We start from the raw sequence: 22,344 nt of genomic DNA on the forward strand, positions 1-22,344 counted from the left end.
GTGACCTGCCCCAGGTCACTCTCCAGTAAGGGACAACTACAGGGTTTGAACCCGACAGTCTTCCCTCTGAGTTCCCTGTTCACCACAATAGAATTTCTCTGAGTGGTGGGATTTGAGGAATTTTGAATCTTCTTGTTGGATTTGATGGCATTTTCTTGATGACTCTACTGTCCTTTCCTCTACGTGTACACACAGGTTCATGCTCACGCACACGCACATTCACAGTGACACATGGACACACGTTCAGGCACACATGTACTCAGATACACCCTAGCATGCTCACACATGCTAACACACATTCATACCCTCACTCATACCATCAAAACACTCACCCCTACTAGGCCACACACAACCTTCACGTACAGTCACAATCTCACACTCGTATGCACACACCTGATATCACGCTCAGAGTCCTGCATGCCCTCACACGTGTCCTTAACACACGTCCCACACACAGCAACACATATGCTCACCCACCAGCAACACAGCCCCTGCTCCTTCTCTCTGTGGCTCCAAGGCCCACCGCTTGCTCCTGCTGAAGCCCCAGAAGGGAGATGGGAGACCTCCACACACTGTGACACAGTGCCGGGCGGTCCTCCACAGCTGTCTCCATCAGCACATTTGGGGGTCCAGGTTTCCGACCAGCAAAGTCTGCTCCCCCCGACCCCGCTCCCCAGCACCTTGTGGGACCGGAAGTGGGCCCCTGCTCTCTAGGCAAAGCCTGCACCAACAGCCTAGTTGGTTTTCACACAGGCTGAGCAGGGGCATCAAGACCCTCCTGAGTGTGTGTGTCTCTGAGTGTGGGGGTTGTGCATGTGAGCATGTGAAAGTGTGTTTTGGGTGACAGACAAGATCGCTGCCCTCCTGAAGCTCTCAGTCGAGTTGCTTGCGGAGACAGGAGCAAGCAATGGAAACAAACATGAGATCAAGTTATTTTCATTCAGTTGTAAGTGCTAAAGGCAGTAGGGTGATGGAATGGCGAGTGCCTGGAGGTGGCTGCTTTAGGGGCCAGGGAAGGCCTCCCAAAGCGGGACATTTCAGCCAAGAGCTCTTAATTGCTGCAGCAAGAGCTGGCAGGAAAGGATTCTAGGCAGCGGGACTGAAAGCGCAGAGGCCCTGCAGTGGGATGAGCTTAGTGTGCTTGAAAAAGCATATGAGAGGCCAAGTCATAGGGAACAAGGCCATGGTGGTATTGGGACCAAATCACTGGGCCCAGTAGGCCATGGTTAACATTTTGGATTTTACTCTACATGCAAAGGGAAGCTGTTTAATCCTCACGACAAACCCTATGAGGTAGGAACTATCCCCATTTTACAGATTTGGAAAATGAGGTTCAGAAAGGTTGAATGACCCAACCAAGGTCTTACCAGGTGGAGTCTGGAATGGAGCCTGAGTCAGACTCCGCTGGGTTGTTCCTAAAGGCACAGTCAGGTCCATCAGTGCCCCACCTCCCCTCCTCAGGCATGAAATCCAAGTCACTGCCACAGAGATCCTGTCGCCCAGCCAAAGCCTCCTGAAGCCACCAGGCTTCCCCAGGAAGGGAGCCTGCTTCTCCCTACAGGTCCCAGCTCCCCAGCCCAGAGCTCTGTGACCTGAAAAGGTGATTAAAGTTTTACAGCCTCTTGATTGCCCAGCGATAGTGATGGGCCCTGCTGTCCAGGAAATGATCCATTTTCCCCAGCTCGGCATTCATTCCCCACCCTCCACCCTGCAACTGCCTTCCTCCCCCAGAAGGTCCAGGGCAGGCCGACACCTCCCACCACACACACACATCCAGGTGAATTCTTTTGCAGCAACTTTGCAAGATGAGCATGTTCTGCTTCTCAGTTCAGACCGGCCTTCCCCGTCCCCTACCTCTTCCCTGAAAACAGCGTCCCCAGCCCAACCCTGCCCCAGTCTGGGCTCACTCATCAAAGGGAACCAGCAGCCAGAATAGCAGTAGTAAACATAGAATCAGCAGACTCGTAGCCAGCACTGACGTGTTTTTGTTGACCTTGAGAGGTCTTATCTCTGTTTTACAGATGAGGAAACTGAGGCTCAGTGAAGCGCAGGGGCCTGTCTAGGGTCATGAACCTAGTGAGTACAGAACCAGAATTAGAACACCCATCCTTCTGAGTCGAGTGATGTGTGTGTGTGTATGTGTGTGTGTGTGTATACATGCATGCTGTGTACGTGTATATATGTATATATAAACTACATGAATTTACATTAGGGTTCACTCTTGGAGTTGTACAAACTCTCTGGCTTTTTGACAACGTATAGGGTTATATATCTACCATTATGGTGTCATACAGAATAGTTCTACTGCCCTAAAAATCCTCTGCGCTCTGCCTGTTTGTTGCTCACCCTCCCTTAACCCCTGGCAACCACTGATCCTTTTACTGTCTCCATAGTTTTTCATAGCATATAGTTGGAATCATACAGTATGTAGCCTTTTCAGATTAGTTTATCTCCATCAGTAATATGTATTTATGTTTTTTCCATGTCTTTTCATGGCTTGATAGCACATTTATTTTTAGTGCTGAGTAATATTTGACTGTCTGGATGGACCGTCTTATCCACTCGCCTACTGGAGGACATCTTGATTGTTTCCAAGTTTGGGCAGTCATGCATAAAGCTGCTGTAAACCTCTACATGCAGGTTTTTGTGGGGACATAAGTTTTCAACTCTTTTGGGTAAATACAAAGGAGCATGATCACTAGTAGGCGTCTGTTTAGTTTTGTAAGAAACTGCCAAACTGTCTTCCAAAGTAACTGTGCCGTTCTGCATTCCCACCAGCAACGAAAGAGTGTTCCTGTTGCTCCGTATCTTCATCAGTATTTGTTATTGTCAGTGTTTTCAATTTGGGCCATTGTAATCACACCTCACTGTTGCTTTAATTTGCAATTTCCTAATGACAAGTTATGCTGGGCATCTTCTCATATGTTTATTTGCCATCTGTACGTTTCATATCATGAGGCGTCTGTTCTCAGGTCTTTTGCCTCTTTTTTAATTGGGTTATTTCTTTTTGTATTGTCACATTTTCACCGTTCTTTGTATATGTTTGGATAACAGTCGTTTATGAGATATATCTTTTGCAAATATTTTCTCCAAGTCTGTGGCTTGTCTTCTCATTTTTCTTAACATCTCTCACAGAGTGGAAGTTTGTAGTTTTAATGAAGTCTAGTTTATCAGTTCTTTCTTTCATGAATCATGCCTTTGATGTTATATCTTAAAAAGTCATCTCTGTGCCCAAGAAAATCTAGATTTTCCCTTATGTTATCTTCTGAGAGTTTATAGTTTTGTGTTTTACATTTAGGTCTATGATCCATTTTGAGTTAATTTTTGTGAAAGCTGTGAAGTCTGTGTCAAGACTTTTTTTTTGCATGTGGATGTCCAGTTGTTCCAGCACCATTTGTTGAAAAGACTGTCTTTTCTCCATTGTACAGCCTTTGCTTCTTTGTCAAAGATCAGTTGACTGTATACATATGGGTCTATTCCTGGGCTCTCTGTTCTGTCCCATGATCTATTTGTCTATTCTTTTGTCAGCACCGCACTGTCTTGATCACTGCCATTTTATAGTAAGTCTCGAAGTCGGGTAATAGTGCACTGACTTTGTTTTGCTCCTTCATTATTGTGCTGGCTATTTTCACACAGCAAAAATGACAGAGCCTGGATTTGGCCCTGCTCTGAGTCACTCTAGCTTTTGTGCAATCCATCCAAGAGCTCCTCACATAGAATTATATATTTGCTTTTATTTTTGCACCAATAGTATCATATTTCAACTTGATTCTATCCCTTGTTTTTACTCAATACATTCAGGAGGTCATCTCATACCTTTATGTAACTTTTGTGTACAGAGAGATACATAGATTTCCCCCTACCCCTGCTGCCGCAGGGTATTCTGTTGAGCAATGCTCTGTAATTATTTGGCCATTTCCCTATGGAGGGGTATATAGGTTATCTCCAGACTTTTGCTCCTCCAGTAACTCTCTACAAACTAGTATCTTCACTCCCTCCACAAGTCTATCTATAGAAGAAACTCCTACTGGGTCAAAAAAAAAAAGTGCATTTTAAATTCTGAACTTTGCCGAGTTCCCCTTGAAGGAGGCTGTCCCATGTGAGTAGCAGAGGCTGTTTTAAAATCAGAGAGCGTTTTTTTAGCCTCTGACTGAAGGCTGGAGAGATGGGGGCCACATCCTGCCCCAGCTGCCGCCCCTCTGGGCTTGACCTACACTCCCCAGCTCTCGGTTCAGGCCACACTGATCCATTTCTGTTCCTCAGATGCCAGGTGAGTTCCCACTGAGAGCTTTTCAACTAGCAGCTGCTTCCGTTTGGAATGCTCTTCCCCAGACCTCTCCATGGCTCCCCGCTTTCCACTCTCACCTTTCTCCTGGAGCCTTTCCCAGTTAGAATAGCCCCGTGGTACTTTCCATGGCCTCATCCAGCTTTATTTCCTTTATAGGAAATAAGTAATATTTACCACTACCTGAAACCACCTTATGCCTTTATTGGTCGACTTTCTGTCGTCCCCCGCTAGCTCCGCGAAGGGTGGGTGGGGGGGTCTTCTGTTTTATTTCACACCCAGCACCTGGCAATCACTGAGTACCTATTACTGCCTCCCCGCTCCCAACCCCCACTATCCTGCTCTATTTTTCTCCATAAAATGTATTCCCTTTCAACAGGTATAATGTACTTATTCATTATGTGTATCGCCTGACTCCCTCACTAGGATGTCAGCTCCAGAAGGGCTAGGATCTTGTGTACTGTTGCATGCCAAACGCTTGAGTGCTGTACGGCACGTAGTAGGTGCCTTTCAACAAATATTGGTTGAATGAATGAATGAATGAATGAACATCATAACCCCCACCCTCCAGGGCTGGTAGGCGGCCCCTCCAGAGGAAAATGCCAGTTAAAGAACAGATGCCTCCTGCAGGTGTAGCCATTTCTGTCGGCTCAGAATTGGCAAGAGGCTCCGGGTTGGGAGCGCGGAGCTGAAGGGCGTGGCTGTGCACAGGGGGGCGGGCAGCTAGCTCTGGTCACGCCCCCAGGGAGACCCGCCCACCTGTAGGCCCCGCCCCACCTGTCAGCTGGCCAGGGTGCCCGCCCCGCTCCGCTCCGCTCAGCTCTGCTCCGACCTTGCAGCGGCGCAGCCCGGGGCCGTAGGCGGGGAGGAGCGGCGGGAGGAGCGAAGCGAGCGCAGCGCCGGGCACGGTCCCCAATGAGCCGCGCGGAGCCTGCGCCCCTGAGGACCCGAGCCCGCTGCGCACCCTCCCCACAGCTCACCTGGTGCCAGGTAAGGTTACAGGTAAGACTGCGGCGGCCCGGACCTCCGACCCGGGTCTTTCTCAGGTCGGGGTGCTAGTCTGGGCACAGGCTGGGGGACATCTGACTCCCCCGCCCCGGGGGGTGGAATAGGCATCTCGGTTGAATGTGAGCGCCTCCCGGGAGCCTTCTTGGCCCGCTCGGATGGCCTGGCCCGCTCGGGTGGCCTAGCCCCCGCAGCCGCAGGTCCCAGCCCCCCATCCCTGCAGCATCCTTTCCTCTCCCCGCAGGGCGAATGTTGCGTTTTTTTAACCCCTCAGGTGCCGCCGCCTCTTGGAAAATGGTGAGGGTGCCCTTTGGGGTGGATCCTAGGATAGCTGTGTTTCCCCCAGAATGGGACTGGCATGTCTTCCCACACCCTACAGCAGGCTCTGCCCACAGATCCCGAGGGCCTGGTTGTGTCAGAAACCCTGGGGGACCTTGGCAACCCCTTCCCCTCAGTACCCCCAGCTGGCCAGTGGGCTGACCCTCCTCTGCATCCTCCCTGGCAGTTAGGCCCTGGGTTCCCAAGGGCCCCTCCCTTATTTCTAGGCCTCTGTTAAAACAGCGCCCCCTCCCCAGACCAGATGTTACAGTAGCTTTAAGCTGGTCAGACAGGATTCCCCATGCTCTACCTGCCCTCTGAAGATAGACTGGCCTCCATTCCCCAGCTTTAGGTAGCACAAGAGGAGGATGGCAGGAAGACCACCATGGCTCCCCAGTCTGCCTCAGAGCCATGAGTTATCTGAAACAATTTCCCCAGGTACCAGCGTGAGGGCCAGTCCCAGCATGGGATGGAGGAGCTCAGCAGGGGTGGAAGTCAGGATGCCCCTGCATCTAGAGACCCCAGGTGACACCATCCCACAGAACCGGCCCCAGCCAGCTGGGCGATGATTGCTTTGGGATGAAAAGTTCACTGAGTTGGGGGTGAAGTGAGCTGCTTGGGCCACTCAGATCCTTCAGGACCCTTTCTTGGGAGCCCTGAATAGCCTGGGCCCAGAGGATGAGATGTGGGGTTTCAGCCCTGCCTTCACTTATTCTCTATGGCTCATTTGACTTCCCCAAGCCTGCATTTCTCCATCTGTAAATTGGGGATGATAATCATGAGCACCTCCATGAGTAGTGGTAAAGATTAACTGGGGAGGGAGGTGCCAGGCACTTAACATGTTGGCAAGTTAGTAACACCCCATAAGCCTTAGCTGTTGTGACATAATAATAATTGTCATTTATTGTCTCCTGGCTGTTCCAGACTTTCTTTTTGTTCAGTTGACAGCTGGAGATCCCCCAACTATTTCTTCTACTGGGAAGGAAAGCCTTTGACAGGACCCTTGATGGGGATGGGGGTCACTTGCTAATCCTGTGCCATTCCTTAGCATTTGGGGTCAAGGTGAATTGACCCTGTCTTCCTGGACACATCAGGGCCTGGGTAGTACCTGCTCTGGCCTCTGGCCACCACCTTGTCCTTGTTCCCTGGGGCACACCCATCACCCACGTGCCCACGATTTGCGCTCCAGTTCCACCTGGCTGAGCCCGGTTGCATTCTTCAGGGCAGGCAGATGGAGACAGGGACATGGTTCCAAACAGCCCTCTGGTCCCCATCCTCCCTCCTCCCCTGGTGGTCTTGTCCCCTTCACCCTTTTGCTCAGTAACTTTAAAAATAACACAGTAGTCTGTCCCCACTGAGGGCTGTAACCTGACCCGAGCTGGATTCTGCCCCGTCAGAGCCTGGAGTAGGAGGACTCAGCACTTGGGAGCTGGGGACTCCAGCCCACCGGCTGACCCTAGACAAGCCTCACTCCCTCCCTCTCTGGGCCTCAGTTTCCCCATCTGTAAAACCTGGTTCAGATAGTCTGTGATGCTGGAGTGCGAACTTTTGTTTATTCCGGTGAAGATAAACAGCTAGGGCCCCTGGGTGCGTGGCTGTCAAATGGACTGACATGACCCGAGGTGGAGGGATGTCAGGTGTTGGGAATAAACTCCGCCAGTGACGAGGGGTGGGGGTGGAAAGAGCTGGCCAGGCCCCTGGGCAGGTCTCTGCCAGATCTGCTTCCTGTCCCACTTCTGAATCCCATATCCTTCCTGGGGCCTGAGGGATTCCTTGTGCCCACCAAGAGGTGAGCTGCAGCCCAGGTGGCTGGCAGGGAGGGCCTGGCAGCCGGCAGTAGCTTGGCCAGGAGGCCTGGGGAGGCACCAGGCCAACAGCATCCCTCCCCGGGCTCCGACTCAGGATCACCCACTCTCTGGCTCCCCGAGGCCTCTGCATTGCAGCAGACAGGAGCCTGCGCTGGCAGCCCAGCCGGAAATGGGGGTGGAACCAGGGGCTGGCCAGGGGGTGTCTGTTCCCCCAGCCCCACTTCCACCCCCTCCCCTGCCCTTGAGCCCCCTCATCAGCCCTGCCTTCCTTTGGAGGGGCAGCTGTCTTCTCCGGGACAGATTTGAGTCTGCCTGGAACTGCCGTGGTGAGGGCAGAGCCTGAGCTTGGGGACTGTCCCACCCCCGGGTCCCCTCTGCATCGCAGATCCTCCTGAGCATCAGGAGGAGGATTGTTAGAGGTCTTGCCCACTCCCCGAGAGGCTGTTTTTTAGAATTATGGCTTTGGAGTTAAAAGCAGGATTTTGGAACTCGAAGGCCTGGGTTCATATCCCAGTTCTGCCACTTCCTAGCTGTGTGACCTGGGGCAGGTCACTTGAACTCTCTGTGACTCAATTTTCTCAACTGTAAAATGGGGGCAATAACGGAACCTGCCTCATAAGCTTCTTGTGAGGATGAGTGCATGCACATCACTCAGAACAGTGCCAGGCACACATCAGTGTCAGCTCTGCTTCCTGTTGTTGCTGTCCTGGTCATTGTTGTCACTGTCATCACTTCTGCATCTCGGCTGAGCCCCCTCTGGTGTAGACTCTATTCTCCTTTGACAAACCCACTCTGTTAACACTTGCTGCATTGACAAGCATTTTAGCTTAGCAATCCCAGCTCTGCTACTTACCAGCTGTGTGATCTTGGGCAAGTTATTAACTTCTCTGGGCCTCAATTTCTCCATCAGCTAAATGGGGACGATGATAGTGCACATCTTGCAAGGTTGTTGTGAGCATTAAATTAGCAGACACACACAGAGCACGTGGCACACCTAAAGGGCCAGGAATGGGCTGTGCTGCAGAATTGGTCGCCCATAGGTACCAGGCACCTGCTAAGTGTCGGGCACGCACTACGGAGGTTGCGAGTCAGGCACTGGGATCTGTCACATATTGGCTCAGGTCCTGGCTGGGGCCTGTGTGGGCAGGGTCATATGGGCCAGATGCTTTTGCCTCTCTGTGCCTCAGTTTCCCCAACTGTAAATGGGAATGTGGGAGCACCGGCCCACAGGGTTGTGTGGCATTTCTGGCATTCCAGAACGTGCCTGAGTACCAGAGTCTGAATACCAGAGCTATGGGGGAGAGGGTGTCTCCAGCTGGCCTGCGATTCCAGTCACTAGCAGTCTCCCCTCCACTGAGGACTCCAGACAAGCCTCATTCCAAAACTCAGGCCCCCAAGCCCCCATCTCATGGTGTTCCTGCAGCCCCTGCTGTCTCCTAGACCCTGACTTGAGTTCTCAGGGACTCGGTGTGGGGCCCACTTTGGACAAAGCTCCAGAAAACCAAAAGATCCTAGGGCTGGGCATGACAGCCATCTTGGCCTGGAGGAAAAGATTCTGGAAACTTCCATGTGAAAGTCCCTGGGTTGCTCTCCAGCCTGTAGCCACCCCCTCTTGGTCTAAGAGGGTTAAGGTTTATTTGGGATGATTGAAGGTCTGATATGGGGAGGAGGGAAGTAACAAACATTTATTAAACACCCGCTGTATGTGGTAACAATCAGGAGCAATTATTATCTGCCAGACTGTGCCCAGAATTGATGCTCGTATATTAAATCTCCTGCTAATGTTTTACAAGTACGTGTTTGTAAACAAGTGAAGGTTTGGAGAAATTGATAATAATAATAGTAGTAGTAGTAACAAAAACCACGACTGTTCATTACACTTTTTGCTTACTTCAGCTTCATCTGCAGAGTCCTCCTGATCCCTGCCCCCCTACCTCTCTGACTTCACAGGGCCTCCTTGCCTCCCTCCAGCACACCAACACATCAGGGCTCTGTCCACCTGTCCAGAATGCTTTTCCCCCAGATGTCCACATGGCAGACTCCCTCACCTCTTTCAGTCTTAGTCAAGTGTTACCTTCACAATGAGGTCTTCCCTATTTAAAATTGCCCTCAGCCCTCACTGCCCCCCATCCCTTACACTCTACTCTTTTTTCCCTCTAGCCCTGTCTCTTAGCCTACCATATCATCTATTTGTTATATTTATTATCTGTCTCTGACGTGCATGTGTCATCGCCGCAGGAGCAGGGATCTTTGTTATTTCTGTTCACTGTTAAATCCTCGGCACAGAGAACAGAGTCCAGCCTACAGAGGGAGCTCAGCAAATATTCCTTGAATGAATGGAACCTTTGCAACACCCCTGTGCTATCAGAATTCTTGTCACTGACATTTTACAGATGGGGAAAGCAAGGCTCAGAGATATCAAGTGACTTGCTCAAGGTCGCACAGCCAGCGAGTTGCACATCTGAACCCCTCGCCCTGTTGCCCCTACAGGTCTGGCCTCGCCCCACAGACAATGGCCCTGCCCCCATGAGCTAGAGCCTGCCCCACGGTGCCTGCCCACCACCCGCCAGCAGGATGCAGCTGTGGAAGGCGGTGGTGGTGACCCTGGCCTTCATGAGCATGGACATTGGCATGACCACGGCCATCTACGTCCTCAGCCACCTGGACCGCAGCCTGCTGGAGGACATTCGCCACTTCAATATCTTTGACTCGGTGCTGGACCTCTGGGCAGCCTGCCTGTACCGCGGCTGCCTGCTGCTGGGGGCCACCATCGGCGTGGCCAAGAACAGCACCCTGGGGCCGCGGCGGCTGCAGGCCTCGTGGATGGTCATCGCCCTGGTGTGCCTCTCCGGGGGCATCTACACCATGGTGAAGCTGCTGCTCTTCTCCGAGGTGCGCAAGCCAGTCCGGGACCCGTGGTTCTGGGCGCTCTTCGTGTGGACGTACGTCTCCCTCGCTGCCTCCTTCCTGCTCTGGTGGCTGCTGTCCACCGTGCGGCCGGACGCCAAGGCCCTCGAGCGGGGGGCGGGTGCTGAGGCCGAGGCCGAGGCCGAGGCCGAGGGCTTCCCTGTGGAGGCCCGGCCCCAGCCCGAGCAGGCATCGGGGGCCACGCTGCAGAAGCTGCTGTCCTACACCAAGCCCGACATAGCCTTCCTCGTGGCAGCCTCCTTCTTCCTCGTCGTGGCGGCTCTGGGTGAGTGCGGCCCCGCGGGGCCGGCCGGGCACCCGGGAAGTCAGCCTGGGGGGGGGGGGTGGTATCCAGCTCGTCTTTCCTCTGAAGTTGTTAGCACCTTACTTATGTGGTTCAAACATCAAATTGATACTCAAAGATGAATAAACATTGAGAATTTCCCTCCTAATTCTGCCCCTGACAACCCTGGTCCCTCTGCCCAGGGCTAGCTACAGGAAAAGTTCCCAGAAACTTCCAAGTGGGCAGGAAACCACCTGTTCATTTCTTCCAGTGTTTCCTTTTGCAGCTACAAGCAGATGAGAACACGTCACTCTCCCCACCTCTTATACTCTATTTTGTGTCTTGCTTTTTTTCACTTAACAGTACAGAATTTTCCCAATCAGTACCTCTTTTTTATTTGGCTGCATAATATTCCACTGTGTGGCTCTACCATAGATTATCTGGCTGATCTGTTGTTGGGTTCTTGGGTTGTTTTGAGCCTTCTTCTCTTAAAATAAATCACCTTATTTATACACGTTTCATAAAAATGTGGATATACCTGTAGGATAAATTCCTGGAAGTGGCATCTCTGGGTGAAAGCATTTTTTGTAGTGAAGCAGAATAGATTAGAGACCATCAGAGTACGTTGTCTGTGGTAAGATTAAGCATTGTTTCGTGAAACTTTTATTTTAGTTGTGTGTGTGTATGTGTCCTGATTGGTGATATAAATTGTACTTGTTGCTGTGGGTCTGGTCTAAACAGGTTGAAAGCATCAGTCTAGCAACCTGGGTGGGAAGGTGACGTCACAGGGCAGAAACTTCATGGGTTCTGAGAGTGACAAGGCCTGGGGTACAAATCCCAGTCCTGTTCTGTGTCTGTGTGACCATGAGCAAGAGATCGAATCTTTCACAGCCTTACTTCCTTCTTCTGTGAAATGGGGATTGATAGCATCCTTATTTCAAGATGTTGTAAAGCTTGACTAAATTAACAGACAGGAGAGGGACAGATACAGAGCTCAGTACAGCCTGGTAAGTACAAGAATATTAGCTACTAACAACATGAGTTGTTCCATGTTTAACTCATCGGGGCAGAGTCTGGGAGAGGCCACAAAGCCAGAGTGATCTCAAAGAGGACAGGCAAACCCCAGTGCTGGCCCTGATCTTGCAGCCCATTTTCTTGCACTGTCCACCTTCTACCCTCCTGGCCCCTTAACCACTGTGTAATTCTGAAAAGTAAGCTCTCTGAGTCTCAGTCTCCTCATCTGTCAAATGGGTATCATGACAGTTGAGGAACTGAGGGGTTCTGTTATAAGGAGTAAGACACCTCGCCACATAGAATGCTCCCAATAAATGTTAGTGGCTGTGAGTATTGGGATGACCCCTTTTCATTTAACCAGATTGTTTCTCCTACTCAAGGCCCAAATGTCCCCTCCTCAGAGAAGCCTTCTCAGATTCTACCAACCATAGCCCCTTGTTTGCACATGAGTTATAGTGTTGGTGACATGAAAATCACACGTCCACTCTCCTGCCTTCCCTACCGGGCTTTGAGCCCCTCGGGGCCAGGGACCAGGTCTGACTCACCCGGGGCCCCGTTAGCTGGCATAGAAGTAGGCCCACTGAATGAATGAATGAACACACAAATGATCATCCAGCCCACGTTTACGGATGTTGCCCCACGGCCTCGTTTCCCCCGCCTGCCAGAGCACTGTTGTCAGCTGGTGCGCTGAGGGAATGCAGATGTCCTAGAACACAGCCGAGCAGACTGTGCCAGCCTGCAGGATATTTCAAGGTTAAGGGTTCCAGCTTGAGGTCAGACCCCCGACTCCACCAATAACTTTAGGCAAGTTTACTTGACCTGGCCCAGCTTCAGTTTCTCATCCTGAAACCAGGTCTTCGTTGGGTTATTGTGAACATTAAATGAAGTGAAGCACTGTGTACTAATGGAGTAAGTACTTCATAGAAGTTAGGTACTGTGATGTTTAATAATTATTTCTCAATCAACAAGCATCCAGGAAGGCCCCACTTTTTCTGAAACCTCATAATCTAAAAGAAAAACTGCCCATTGGGGGAAAAGAATTAAATTTTTGTTTGTTTGTTTTAGTGGAGGTGCAGGGGATTGAACCAAGGACCTCGTGCATGCTAAGCACGCACTCTACCACTGAGCTATACCCTCCCCTCAAAAATCAGGGTTTTTTTTTTTTATAGTTACAGTTCACTTGGTTTAACCATATTTATTTATTTGTTTGTTAATTTACTTAACATAGGCACTGGGGATTGAACCCAGGACCTTGTGCATGCTAATCATGTGCCTTATCACTGACCTACACCTTCCCCCACCCCCGCAAAAAGTTAGTTTTAGTGTTTAGTTTTGGTATTTCCTATTAAATTGAGATCCTTTAATATGCGTTTCATGGCATCCTAACTGCATAACCTTGGGCAAATGACTTAGTTTCTCTAAGCCTCAGTTTCCTTATCTGTAAAATGTGAAGAATGATGATACCATACCTCTGGGATTACAGGGAGGCATTTGAGACTTGAAAGAAATGAGAGAGCAGATATCTGGGGTAACAGTGCTGCAGGCAGCCCGAACAGCCTGTGCAAAGGTCCTGAGGCAGGAAGGTGCCTGGTTGTTAAAGGAAAAGCAAAGAGGCCAGCATAGCTGGGGCAGAGTGAGTGGGGAGACAGTAGAAGAGGAGGCAGCTCAGTAGCAGGGACCAGATGGCATAGGGTGCCGCTGGCCACTGTAGGGACTTCCGCTTTGACCCTGGACGAATTGGGAGCCACTGGACTGTTTTGAGCTGAGGGCTGACAATATCTGACTTGGGTTTCACAGGCCCCCATTGTCTGCTGAGTAGAAAACAGGCTGACAGGGACAAGGGTGGCAGCAGGGAGAGCCTGGAGTTTGCAGAGATGGTCCAAGTGAGATTATCGAAGGCGGGTAGGGCAGTAGAGGCGGCAAGTTCTGGAAATGTTTTGAAGGCAGAGCCTCGGGATTTACTGACAGATTGGAGAGTTTCACGTGGACCTCATGCAGATTCGATAAAAAGAGTCTACCTACCTGCTTAGCATAGCACGCCGCCCAGCAAGGGCTCGATAAACGTCTGTCATGGTTACTATCATCACTGGTGCTTGCTGGAATCAAAATGCTGCTGGGGCTCATGATGCCCTTTACTTTCCTGTGGGTAAACTGAGGCAGAAATTCAGTGGAGGCAGAGCTTCACAGAGGTGGCTGGAGACCCCATCTGGCCGAGGACTGGGGAGGGGAGACCAAGGTCCTATGAGCTGCCACCTTGCGGTCCCCGTACCAAGACCAGCAGAGGGCGCCAGAACCCCATGGAAGGCCTCAGCGTCCTGGCTGAGCCAGTCCTGTAGAGCTGCTGGGAGTAGGGGCTGAAGGGAGTGGTGGGCAGCCAGGCCTGCCCAGGGTTCATTTGCTGAACTTTATTGAGTGCCTGCTATATGCTCAGCCCTGAGCCAGACTGTACCGGAAGAAAGAACTGCAGTGAAAATACGGGGCCCAGCCGGGTCTGAGCACTTTCCATTCCATGTCCATCATTTCCAGCAGATGAGAGTGGGCGTTCATTCCGGGCTATTGGGAGGGAAGGCGCAGTGAACAAGCCCCACACTGGAAACTGGTGTGGGTTTGAGTCCTGGCTCTTCCTCTTAATTGCTTTGTGACCTTGGGCAAATTACTCAGCCTCTCTGAGTCTCCCATTCCACCTCTGTGAAATCGGGGTGACCTCCCTGCCCCACCCCCTCTCCTCACTCCTACCAAAGATTGCTGTGAAGATACAGCAAGACATATGGGTAAGAGGTGATCTGGCAAACTGAAGTGCCCCACCCAAGAGGGGCGGGGTGGCACTGCCCAGCAGGGCTCAGAACCAGAAGAGCAACATCTGAGGTCCTAGAACTTGGACTCTGGACCCTCAGCCAAAGAGAATAAGGAAGTGAACTTTGGCGTCTGTCAGCTACCCATTGCTACGTGGTCTTTTCAGCTTCACTTTCCCCATCTGTAAAATGGGTAGCAGCAGGGGTGGCACAGATCTACGCACAGAGGGATTGAACTGTCGCACGGGAGCCCCTTGGCTCTGTGTGCTCGATGCCTGGTAGCCGCTGTTAATAAGAACACAACCCAGTCCGTATAGATGAATAGTCCACGTTTCTCGTGTTCTGCTCTCTGAAAAGAAGGGGCGTTAAGCAGGTGAAGCCCCTTCCCTGTTTGCTGAGAGAGAAAACCCCACGGGTGGAATGAGCAGGGCGGGTGATATGGGGGCTTCCAGGAGGATGGACACGGGTTCCCTGGTTGCAGATGCCCCCTGAGCCCGCCCGTCTCCCGGCAGGAGAGACCTTCCTCCCCTACTACACTGGCCGGGCCATTGACGGCATCGTCATCCAGAAGAGCATGGAGCAGTTCAGCACGGCCGTCATCGTCATGTGTGCGCTGGCCATCGGCAGGTAGCCGGCCCTCGGCCCCACGCCCTGCCCCAGCCCCCCACGCCGGCAGCAGGGGGTCGGGGTCGCTCCTAAGAGGAAGATGGGCCAAGAAGGCCCAAGAAATGCCCCCGGGGGCCTGTCCCTCAGCTGGTCCCCGTGGCGAGCAACAGCCCAACTGCCTTAGTTCTGTCCATTCAGTTGAGACACACCCTCTTGTCCCTAAAAATGGCTTCAGTCCTCGGGCTTCCCCTTTCACTCTCCTGGCTGTTTTCCACGCGGGAAACAAGGGCCAGCCTTGTCCGTGCTGTTCTGGGAGGGAGAGGGGTCTGGGTTCCTCGCCCGCAGTAAGCACAGTCCCCTCGGCGCCCTCACCTTGGGGGCTCCCGTTGGGAACAGGGAGACCCCAGGGAGGTGCCGGCCCCAGAGAGCGGGCTCAGGGTTGGGGTCCCGCGCGGTCTCCACCCCGCGAGGGGCACGGGCCTGCCAGTGGGCGGTGGGGGGTGCTGGCTGGTTGTCGAGGACGTCGTGCTATGTATAACATCTCTTATCTGCAATTAGCTCATTTGCCGCAGGTATTCGGGGCGGCATTTTTACCCTCATATTTGCCAGACTGAACATTCGCCTTCGAAACCGTCTCTTCCGCTCACTCGTGTCTCAGGAGACGAGCTTCTTTGACGAGAATCGTACAGGTTGGTCCCCCCACCAGGCCTCGGGTGACCTGGGGCTGGGCCTGACCAGGTTGGCTTGCCTTGCGTTGAGGATTTAAATGGGTCCGTCAGTGGGCTCAGCCCCGCCGGCTTCTCCTGCCGTCCAGTTCAGGATGGGAATAGCCTGGGAGGCGGGCTCGGGCCTCTGGCCCTGCCTGAGCCCTGGGAGCTGGCCTGCTGGCTGAGGTTTTGGTGTGAGCTGCGGCCACTGTAGGTCCCTAGCCAGGCCACCCGATGTCCCTGCAGCAGCCAAGGCGTCACCTCCCATTGCCCTCTGGGACCACAAGGGCCAGGACTTCCCAAGCCTGTGGCCTGGGAGGCGCAGTTCCTCTGAGGATGAACGGGGCGGGCATCCGGGCAGAGCAGGGAAGGCTGCTGTCCAGGCTCTGAGGCAGACCAGCCTGCATCTTGGCACTAACTTCACCTCTCAGAGCCTCTGTTTTCTCTCCTGTGAGATGGGAACAGAAGTGGGTTGTGGTGAAGTTCTTAGCCCAGTGTGCGGCGATGGGCAAACGGCTGTCTGACCCTCCCTCCTCCCCCTCAGCCCAGATTAGTCCCTCGGAGAGGAGAGGGGGCTCACCCCTCTGCCAGTGATGGGGAGCAGCTGTGAGTTTGGCTCCGGCTCCGGCATGGATACACTGTGGGGCGCTGAGTGAGCCTCTCCCCCTTCCTGCACCTCAGCTGCTTCCTCTGTGCTGTGGGAGGGCCTGACACTGAAACAAGATGCTGGTGATGAGGGCTGGGCTCAGGGCAGCCCTCAGGGGCACCTGCTTTTCTTCCCCCACCCGCCCCGCTGAACCCCGCGAGTGGCCCTGTCGCCGCAGCGGGAGCTGAGCTGCCTGTGTTCCAGGGGACCTCATCTCCCGCCTCACCTCGGACACCACCATGGTCAGCGACCTGGTCTCCCAGAACATCAACATCTTCCTGCGGAACACGGTCAAAGTCACGGGCGTGGTGGTCTTCATGTTCAGCCTCTCGTGGCAGCTGTCCTTGGTCACCTTCATGGGCTTCCCCATTATCATGATGGTGTCCGACATCTACGGCAAGTACTACAAGGTAGGCCGCGCCCGGTCCCTGCTGGGGCCCGGGAGCCCCAGCAGCCCCTGGGGGACCTGCAAGGACTCATCTTCAGGCTACGTTTCCAGTCATTCCCTTATTCATTCAGTCACTCCGTAAATATTTATTGAGCACCAGCTGTGTCCCAGGCAGCCGGAGACACCAATGAGACAGACAGGGCCCCTGACCTCAGGGAGCTTATATTCTAATAGGAGAGACCGACACTAAACAACAAAAATAATGAAAATGTGTAATGGTAAACGCTAAGGAGAAAAATGGAGAGAGAGGTTGGGAACATTGAGGCTGGTTGCAATTTTAAACAGGTCTTTCTGAGAAGGTGGTATTTGCATAAAGAGGTGGACATCTCGGGGAAGCATGTTCCAAGCAGAGGGCACAGCCTGTGCAAAGGCCCTGAGGCGGAAATGTGCCTGGTGTGTCTGAGGAGCCTCAGGGAGACTGGGGAGGCTGCAACCAGGAGCAAGGGGAGGGATAGGAAACCAGGGCAGGGAGGTGACAGGGGCCAAATGGTGTAGGCCTTTGTGAGAAGTTTGGTTTCCACCTTGAGTGCAAATTCTGCTGTGCTTCTGTGGAGTGTATGTTCACGTTGGGGTGACTCAGGCTCTGTGAGTGAGGCTCTCACCCAGGATGCAGTGATGGGCAGGCAGCAGTGCCCTCCAGCCACCCCTCCACCAGAAGGGTCAGCCAGGGCCCCGTCTCGTCTTCCTCCTGCTCTCCACGATGGTGGGCACCCCTGACCCCCAAGGGCCCCAGGCTGGATTCAGACAGTGCAGGCGGTCCCTTCCCCAGTGACCTAGGCCTGAGGGAGGCGGGGGCCTCCTGAGCAGGGGGCTTTGACATGTGATCAGCTCAGCATCCCCAGCTCGACCGGAACCCCGGGTGCCCGTGACCTGAGCCCCCAAATTAACCCGTTCCCCACAACTCACTGCGCCACCTTCTGGCTGAGCCCCCACACAGGAGGGCCCTCTCCCCTGCAGTTCTGGGTCCCTGGCCTTGCTGTTTTCCTCCCTGAGCAGAGAAAGTAAATACATGAGTCGGAGTCGGAGCCGTTTCCCTTCCTTTGCTCCCCACCCCGCCCTTCCTGCCTTCCTGCCAGCCCCTGGGAGCAGGGCAGGAAACCCTGGAGCTCCCCGCATCAGCCCCACCTCTGTGCACACCTCAGGCTCCACCTTCGAGTTCAGCTGGGTGAGGCCTCAAGGAAGTTCTATTTAGGTCTTATGCCTGCACCCGAATGTGTCAAATACAGCCACCGAGTCATCATCACAAGCCACACACATCGCCCACAGCCAGACATGACTCAAGGCACAGCATGGCTCCTCCCAGGATTCTGGGACACTGCATACTTCCGATGGCCTGCGAGTCATTGGACATGCCTGTGTATGCCTGTGTACGCTCTCGGGCAGCCTTCCCAGCGGGTGTGAGATTCTGAGTGTGGTAACTATTTGCAAAGCCTGAACAGCACTGCCCAGGGACTGCTTCCAGAACTTTGGTGGGTGGCAGCCTGGGAGTCATATGCTTGGAACTGCTTCTCAGCCATCCATCCCCAGTTAGAAGCACACGATGCGGGCAGATTTCATAGCCCGTGGCCTCCACTGCCACCTAGAACTTGTCTAGGAGTTCTGGAATCTCTGTGCCAACCCTTAGGCTCTCACGTAATTTAATGTATGTTGATGATGTAAACGGTGCCTCCTTAGCAGTGAGTGTTTCTTGTGTCATGTGCAACCTGAACAACCATCCAGGGCATCCTTGCTCTTATGCCAGCACAGGATCAGGTATTGAGACTCCTGTGTTGAGAGGATTACCAAAAACTGTATGGTCATGAGTAACCTCCTCTGAGAGCTGGAGCTGACTTACTGATCCTTCAGGAGCTGGAACCCAGGAGCTCACCCCAAGAGCCCAGCTGGAGGCTGTGCTCTGAGTTCATCAGATCAAGCTGGGAGGAGATGGGGGAGAAGGGGGAGCTAGGTCTTCGCCTCTTGTCCCTGCAGCTCCCTGCACAGAGCTGGCACCAACTAAAGGTGGAAAGCCCCAGAGAGGCCTGGGGGCCCAGGTAGACAGTGAGACTGTCTGTTTTGGGGTCTCCTCCTTCTCGTCCCCACTTCCTGCCCATAGAGGCTCTCCAAAGAGGTCCAGAATGCCCTGGCTAGAGCCAGCAGCACGGCCGAGGAGACCATCAGCGCCATGAAGACAGTGCGGAGCTTTGCCAACGAGGAGGAGGAGGCGGAGGTGTACTCGCGGAAGCTGCAGCAGGTGTACAAGCTGAACAGGAAGGAGGCTGCCGCCTACACGTGCTACGTCTGGGGCAGCGGGGTACGTGCCCCCGGCCTGGGCAGGTCTGACCGTGTGGGGGACAGGACACAAAGACAGGGGTGCCCTTGATCAAGGCATTAGCCCAGGTCCCTGCATGCTGGTGTGACACTTGACTTTGTCCCAACTTTTTGCTTGTCCTCGGAGAACATTCTGGGAAGGAAGGCAGCCTCCTGGTGAATGTCTTCACAGGGTACCTCCTCTTTGCCTCTTACCTGGGCGTGAGGTGTCAAGGCAGGAACTTTGTTTTCTCAGCTGAGAAAACATCCCTGCCAAGGAGGGGAGCCACTCCAAGCCCAGCCAGGACCCAACCTAGGCCACTTGCTGGCAGGTCCTGTGTCGCAACCACACACAGCCCAGTCGTGTCCTGCTCACTCCCTGGGGATGAGTTACAGCCCCTCCTGGAGGAGCACGTGGGTCCTGTCACTGTGCTGACTGCATCCCAGGGTGGGCTGTCGGGGAGTAGCTGGGGGAGGAATGAAGAGGGCTTGGAGTTTAAGGGGAGGAAGGAGCTGGTGGGCTACGGGGAAGCAGGGGATGAGGGCCATCTGGGTCCCCCTGGGGTAGGCCACCCCTCAAAAGCGCCCAGCCAGAGGGGAGAAGGGTCTGAATCAGCTCAGCTAGCCAAGCCTCTTGGAATCTGCCCACCGCAGGGGCTCCTCTTGCTGCTTGTGCAAAGGCACTGTGGTCTTGGGGTGGGAAGGGGCAAATAGGGACCCTGAGTGGGTTGTCATGGGTAAGCAGGTTCCACTTCTCCCAGACACAACCCCAGGTGCCGGAGCGGGCGGGAGGTAAGCATGCCCTGGACACAGCCCCTCCTTTGTGGAAACCCAGACATCCTCATCTGCTCTGGCCTGGCTTGCTGTGTGACCTTAGCCAGTGGACTCAACCACTCTGAGCCATGCTCTTCCCAATGAGGGGAAGACTAATAGCTCCAGTTTGGCCCAGCTGAGGCGCTTAGGGGCTGCGTGTGTGTGTGTGTGTGTGTGTGTGTGTGTGTGTGTGTGTGTGTGTGTGTGTGTGTGTGTGTGTGTATGTGAGCGCTAAGGCCTTACAAAGAAAGCCTTGTTCCCAGCCAGGCTCGTGGCCCGATCCAGCTGGGGGCCTTTGCAGGGAAAACTCCATGGTGGGGGTGGGGAGGGCATGAGTGACAGAGGGTCACCAGCTCGTGGGAGGCCGGCCCTGCCGCTGGCCGGAGTTTCAATTGAGTGTGGAGCCCACAGCTACTGTCACCTCCCCTGCGGCCTGCGGGGCAGGGAGTGGAGGGGTTAGACGGGGCGGTCTGAGCCAGGGCCCCCGTGACTCAGATCCCCCTTCCCTCTGCCCTTCAGATCACGCTGCTGGTGGTCCAGGTCAGCATCCTCTACTACGGGGGCCACCTCGTCATCTCGGGGCAGATGACCAGCGGCAATCTCATTTCCTTCATTATCTACGAGTTTGTCCTGGGCGACTGTATGGAGGTGAGGGGCCTGGCTGGAGGACAGGGGTCCTGGGAGAAGGGAGAGCTGTGGGAGGCGGACTTAAGTGGGGGTGCTCCAGGGCCCACGGGGCATGGCGTTTCTTTCTGAAATTGGTGGGGAAGAGAAGGTAACGATACCAATACTGAGGCCACTATTAACAAGCGACGGGGGATCCCTTACAGAGCAGAGCGGCAGCCGCAAGGGTTACCTCAGGTCGCCCTGGGAGCACCACGCGAGATCTCCGGCCCCCACTTCTCAGAAAAAGAAACTGAGGCTCAGAGCTTAAACGACTTGCCCACCACATTTGTGGGGGAACTGAGTTCAAAGCCAGATGGTCTGACTTTATTTTAGCCCACTTTAAAGAGTAGCTCCATGGATTAAAAAGGAAAAAAAAAGGATTATTTAAAATAGATTATGTCCTAACTTGGCTTCCCGCACCAGCACGCGCGCTGGCTGAGGCCGCCAGCAGTCCCTGCTGGCGGGTGCTCGGAGTGGAGTGGCGGCGTTAATCCCCTGTCCGCCTCCCGCCCCCCACAAAGCCCTCGGCGGGGAGGGGCGGGCAGCCGCAGCTGCAGGTGGCACTTTGCATTTGCTCCACTGGTCCGCACAGTGTCATTTGAGTCAGCACCTAGGAGCCCATGCTTCAGAAACACCCTTACCGGTGGGCACAGACGAGAGTCCCAGGATGTTCAGTGCATGTTTGTTAATCGTGAAAAGTTAAAACAAATGCCCATCAAGCTGGGGTTGGGTGAATACGGTGCACCTGCATTCCAGGAACGGTACGTCTGTGCTGTGAAAACGAGGCAGCAGCCAGAGAGATGCGGCAGAGCTGTGCGCTCTGGCGTGGAGAGAACCCCAGGACACACTGTTAGTGAAAAAGCTGGTCCCTAATCCCCGAGTCATAGGGTTGTTCTGATCCCATTTGTGGGGTGTTTTTCAATCTCAAAATTATTTAATTATATATGCGCATTTATTTGTAAATGGACAGAGGAAGGACTGGAAAGATACAGTCCTGAGATAACTGGGGCCACCTCTGGGATGAGGCAGGAAGGCCAACTTCTACACAGCACTTGTATCTCAATATGAATAATTATAGCTGGATATTAACAATAACAGCTGTAGCTGTGGCCTATCGATGGCTTACTGTGTGCCGGGCACTATCTTCACAGAAATGTGACTAGTATTAATCAGGGTAGTACCCCCGTTTCATTAACTAGGACACACAGTCACAGCTTGTAAGGGCCTAAACTTGGGAGCCAGACATGCCTGGGTTCTGGGCCCAGCTCTGCCACTTCCCTGCTGTGTGACCTGGGGGAAGTTACTTAAGCTCTCTGTGCCTCCATTTCCTCATCACCCAAAAGGAGATATAGAATGTACCTCGTAACATATACAAGGTCCTCAGTGAAATGAGCCATTTGGTGTATGTTTTTACCCAAGGAGGTGTACAGTACACATTAAGAGCCATATTTTAAATTGAAATTTTAAAATTCGGTGGCAGCTGAAAGAGGAAGGTTCATTCCTGTTTGGCCACATTCCGGCTGGTTCATTTAACTTCTCTGCGCCTCCGTTTCCTCCTCTGGGGGCAGGGCGGGGTGGGTAGGGGTGACAATAGCTACTCTGCTGGACGATGGTGAGGTTTAGCTGTGACACAATTGGCATCAGTCCTTGTTATTGCTGTCCTCATGTTCGTCATGATCTGCTGTACTAGCAGGTGGGGCTCCAGCAGCCTCCTGCGGGGCCCCCAGAACGGCTGTGTGTTCTTGCTCTCTCTGCACCCC

At 53.5% G+C, this 22,344-nt stretch overlaps 1 protein-coding gene and 1 long non-coding RNA gene across 4 annotated transcripts in view; one reads left to right on the forward strand and one right to left on the reverse strand.

Moving 5' to 3' along the window:
• ABCB9 (ATP binding cassette subfamily B member 9) overlaps positions 1–22,344 on the forward strand; it is a 34,670-nt gene that overhangs the window by 4,395 nt on the left and 7,931 nt on the right. The window contains exons 2-8 of one of the 3 annotated variants that reach the window (XM_032471698.1): positions 5,125–5,287; positions 9,907–10,609; positions 14,925–15,039; positions 15,577–15,707; positions 16,576–16,781; positions 18,912–19,109; positions 20,438–20,566. In XM_032471698.1, the coding sequence (XP_032327589.1) occupies positions 9,991–10,609; positions 14,925–15,039; positions 15,577–15,707; positions 16,576–16,781; positions 18,912–19,109; positions 20,438–20,566 (1,398 nt within the window). In that variant the 5' untranslated portion in view covers positions 5,125–5,287; positions 9,907–9,990. The remainder of the gene's footprint in view (positions 1–5,124; positions 5,288–9,906; positions 10,610–14,924; positions 15,040–15,576; positions 15,708–16,575; positions 16,782–18,911; positions 19,110–20,437; positions 20,567–22,344) is intronic. The other 2 variants (XM_032471699.1, XM_006178212.3) reach the window with 2 other exon arrangements.
• Positions 12,853–17,985, reverse strand: LOC116660963. The gene is made up of 4 exons (XR_004316682.1): positions 17,726–17,985; positions 16,598–16,762; positions 16,306–16,438; positions 12,853–16,173 (listed from the first exon to the last, which is right to left on the reverse strand). It is a non-coding gene; the product is annotated as an uncharacterized LOC116660963 (long non-coding RNA).

The sequence above is a fragment of the Camelus ferus genome, chromosome 32 (genome assembly GCF_009834535.1).
Source record: "Camelus ferus isolate YT-003-E chromosome 32, BCGSAC_Cfer_1.0, whole genome shotgun sequence".
NCBI lineage: Eukaryota > Metazoa > Chordata > Mammalia > Artiodactyla > Camelidae > Camelus > Camelus ferus.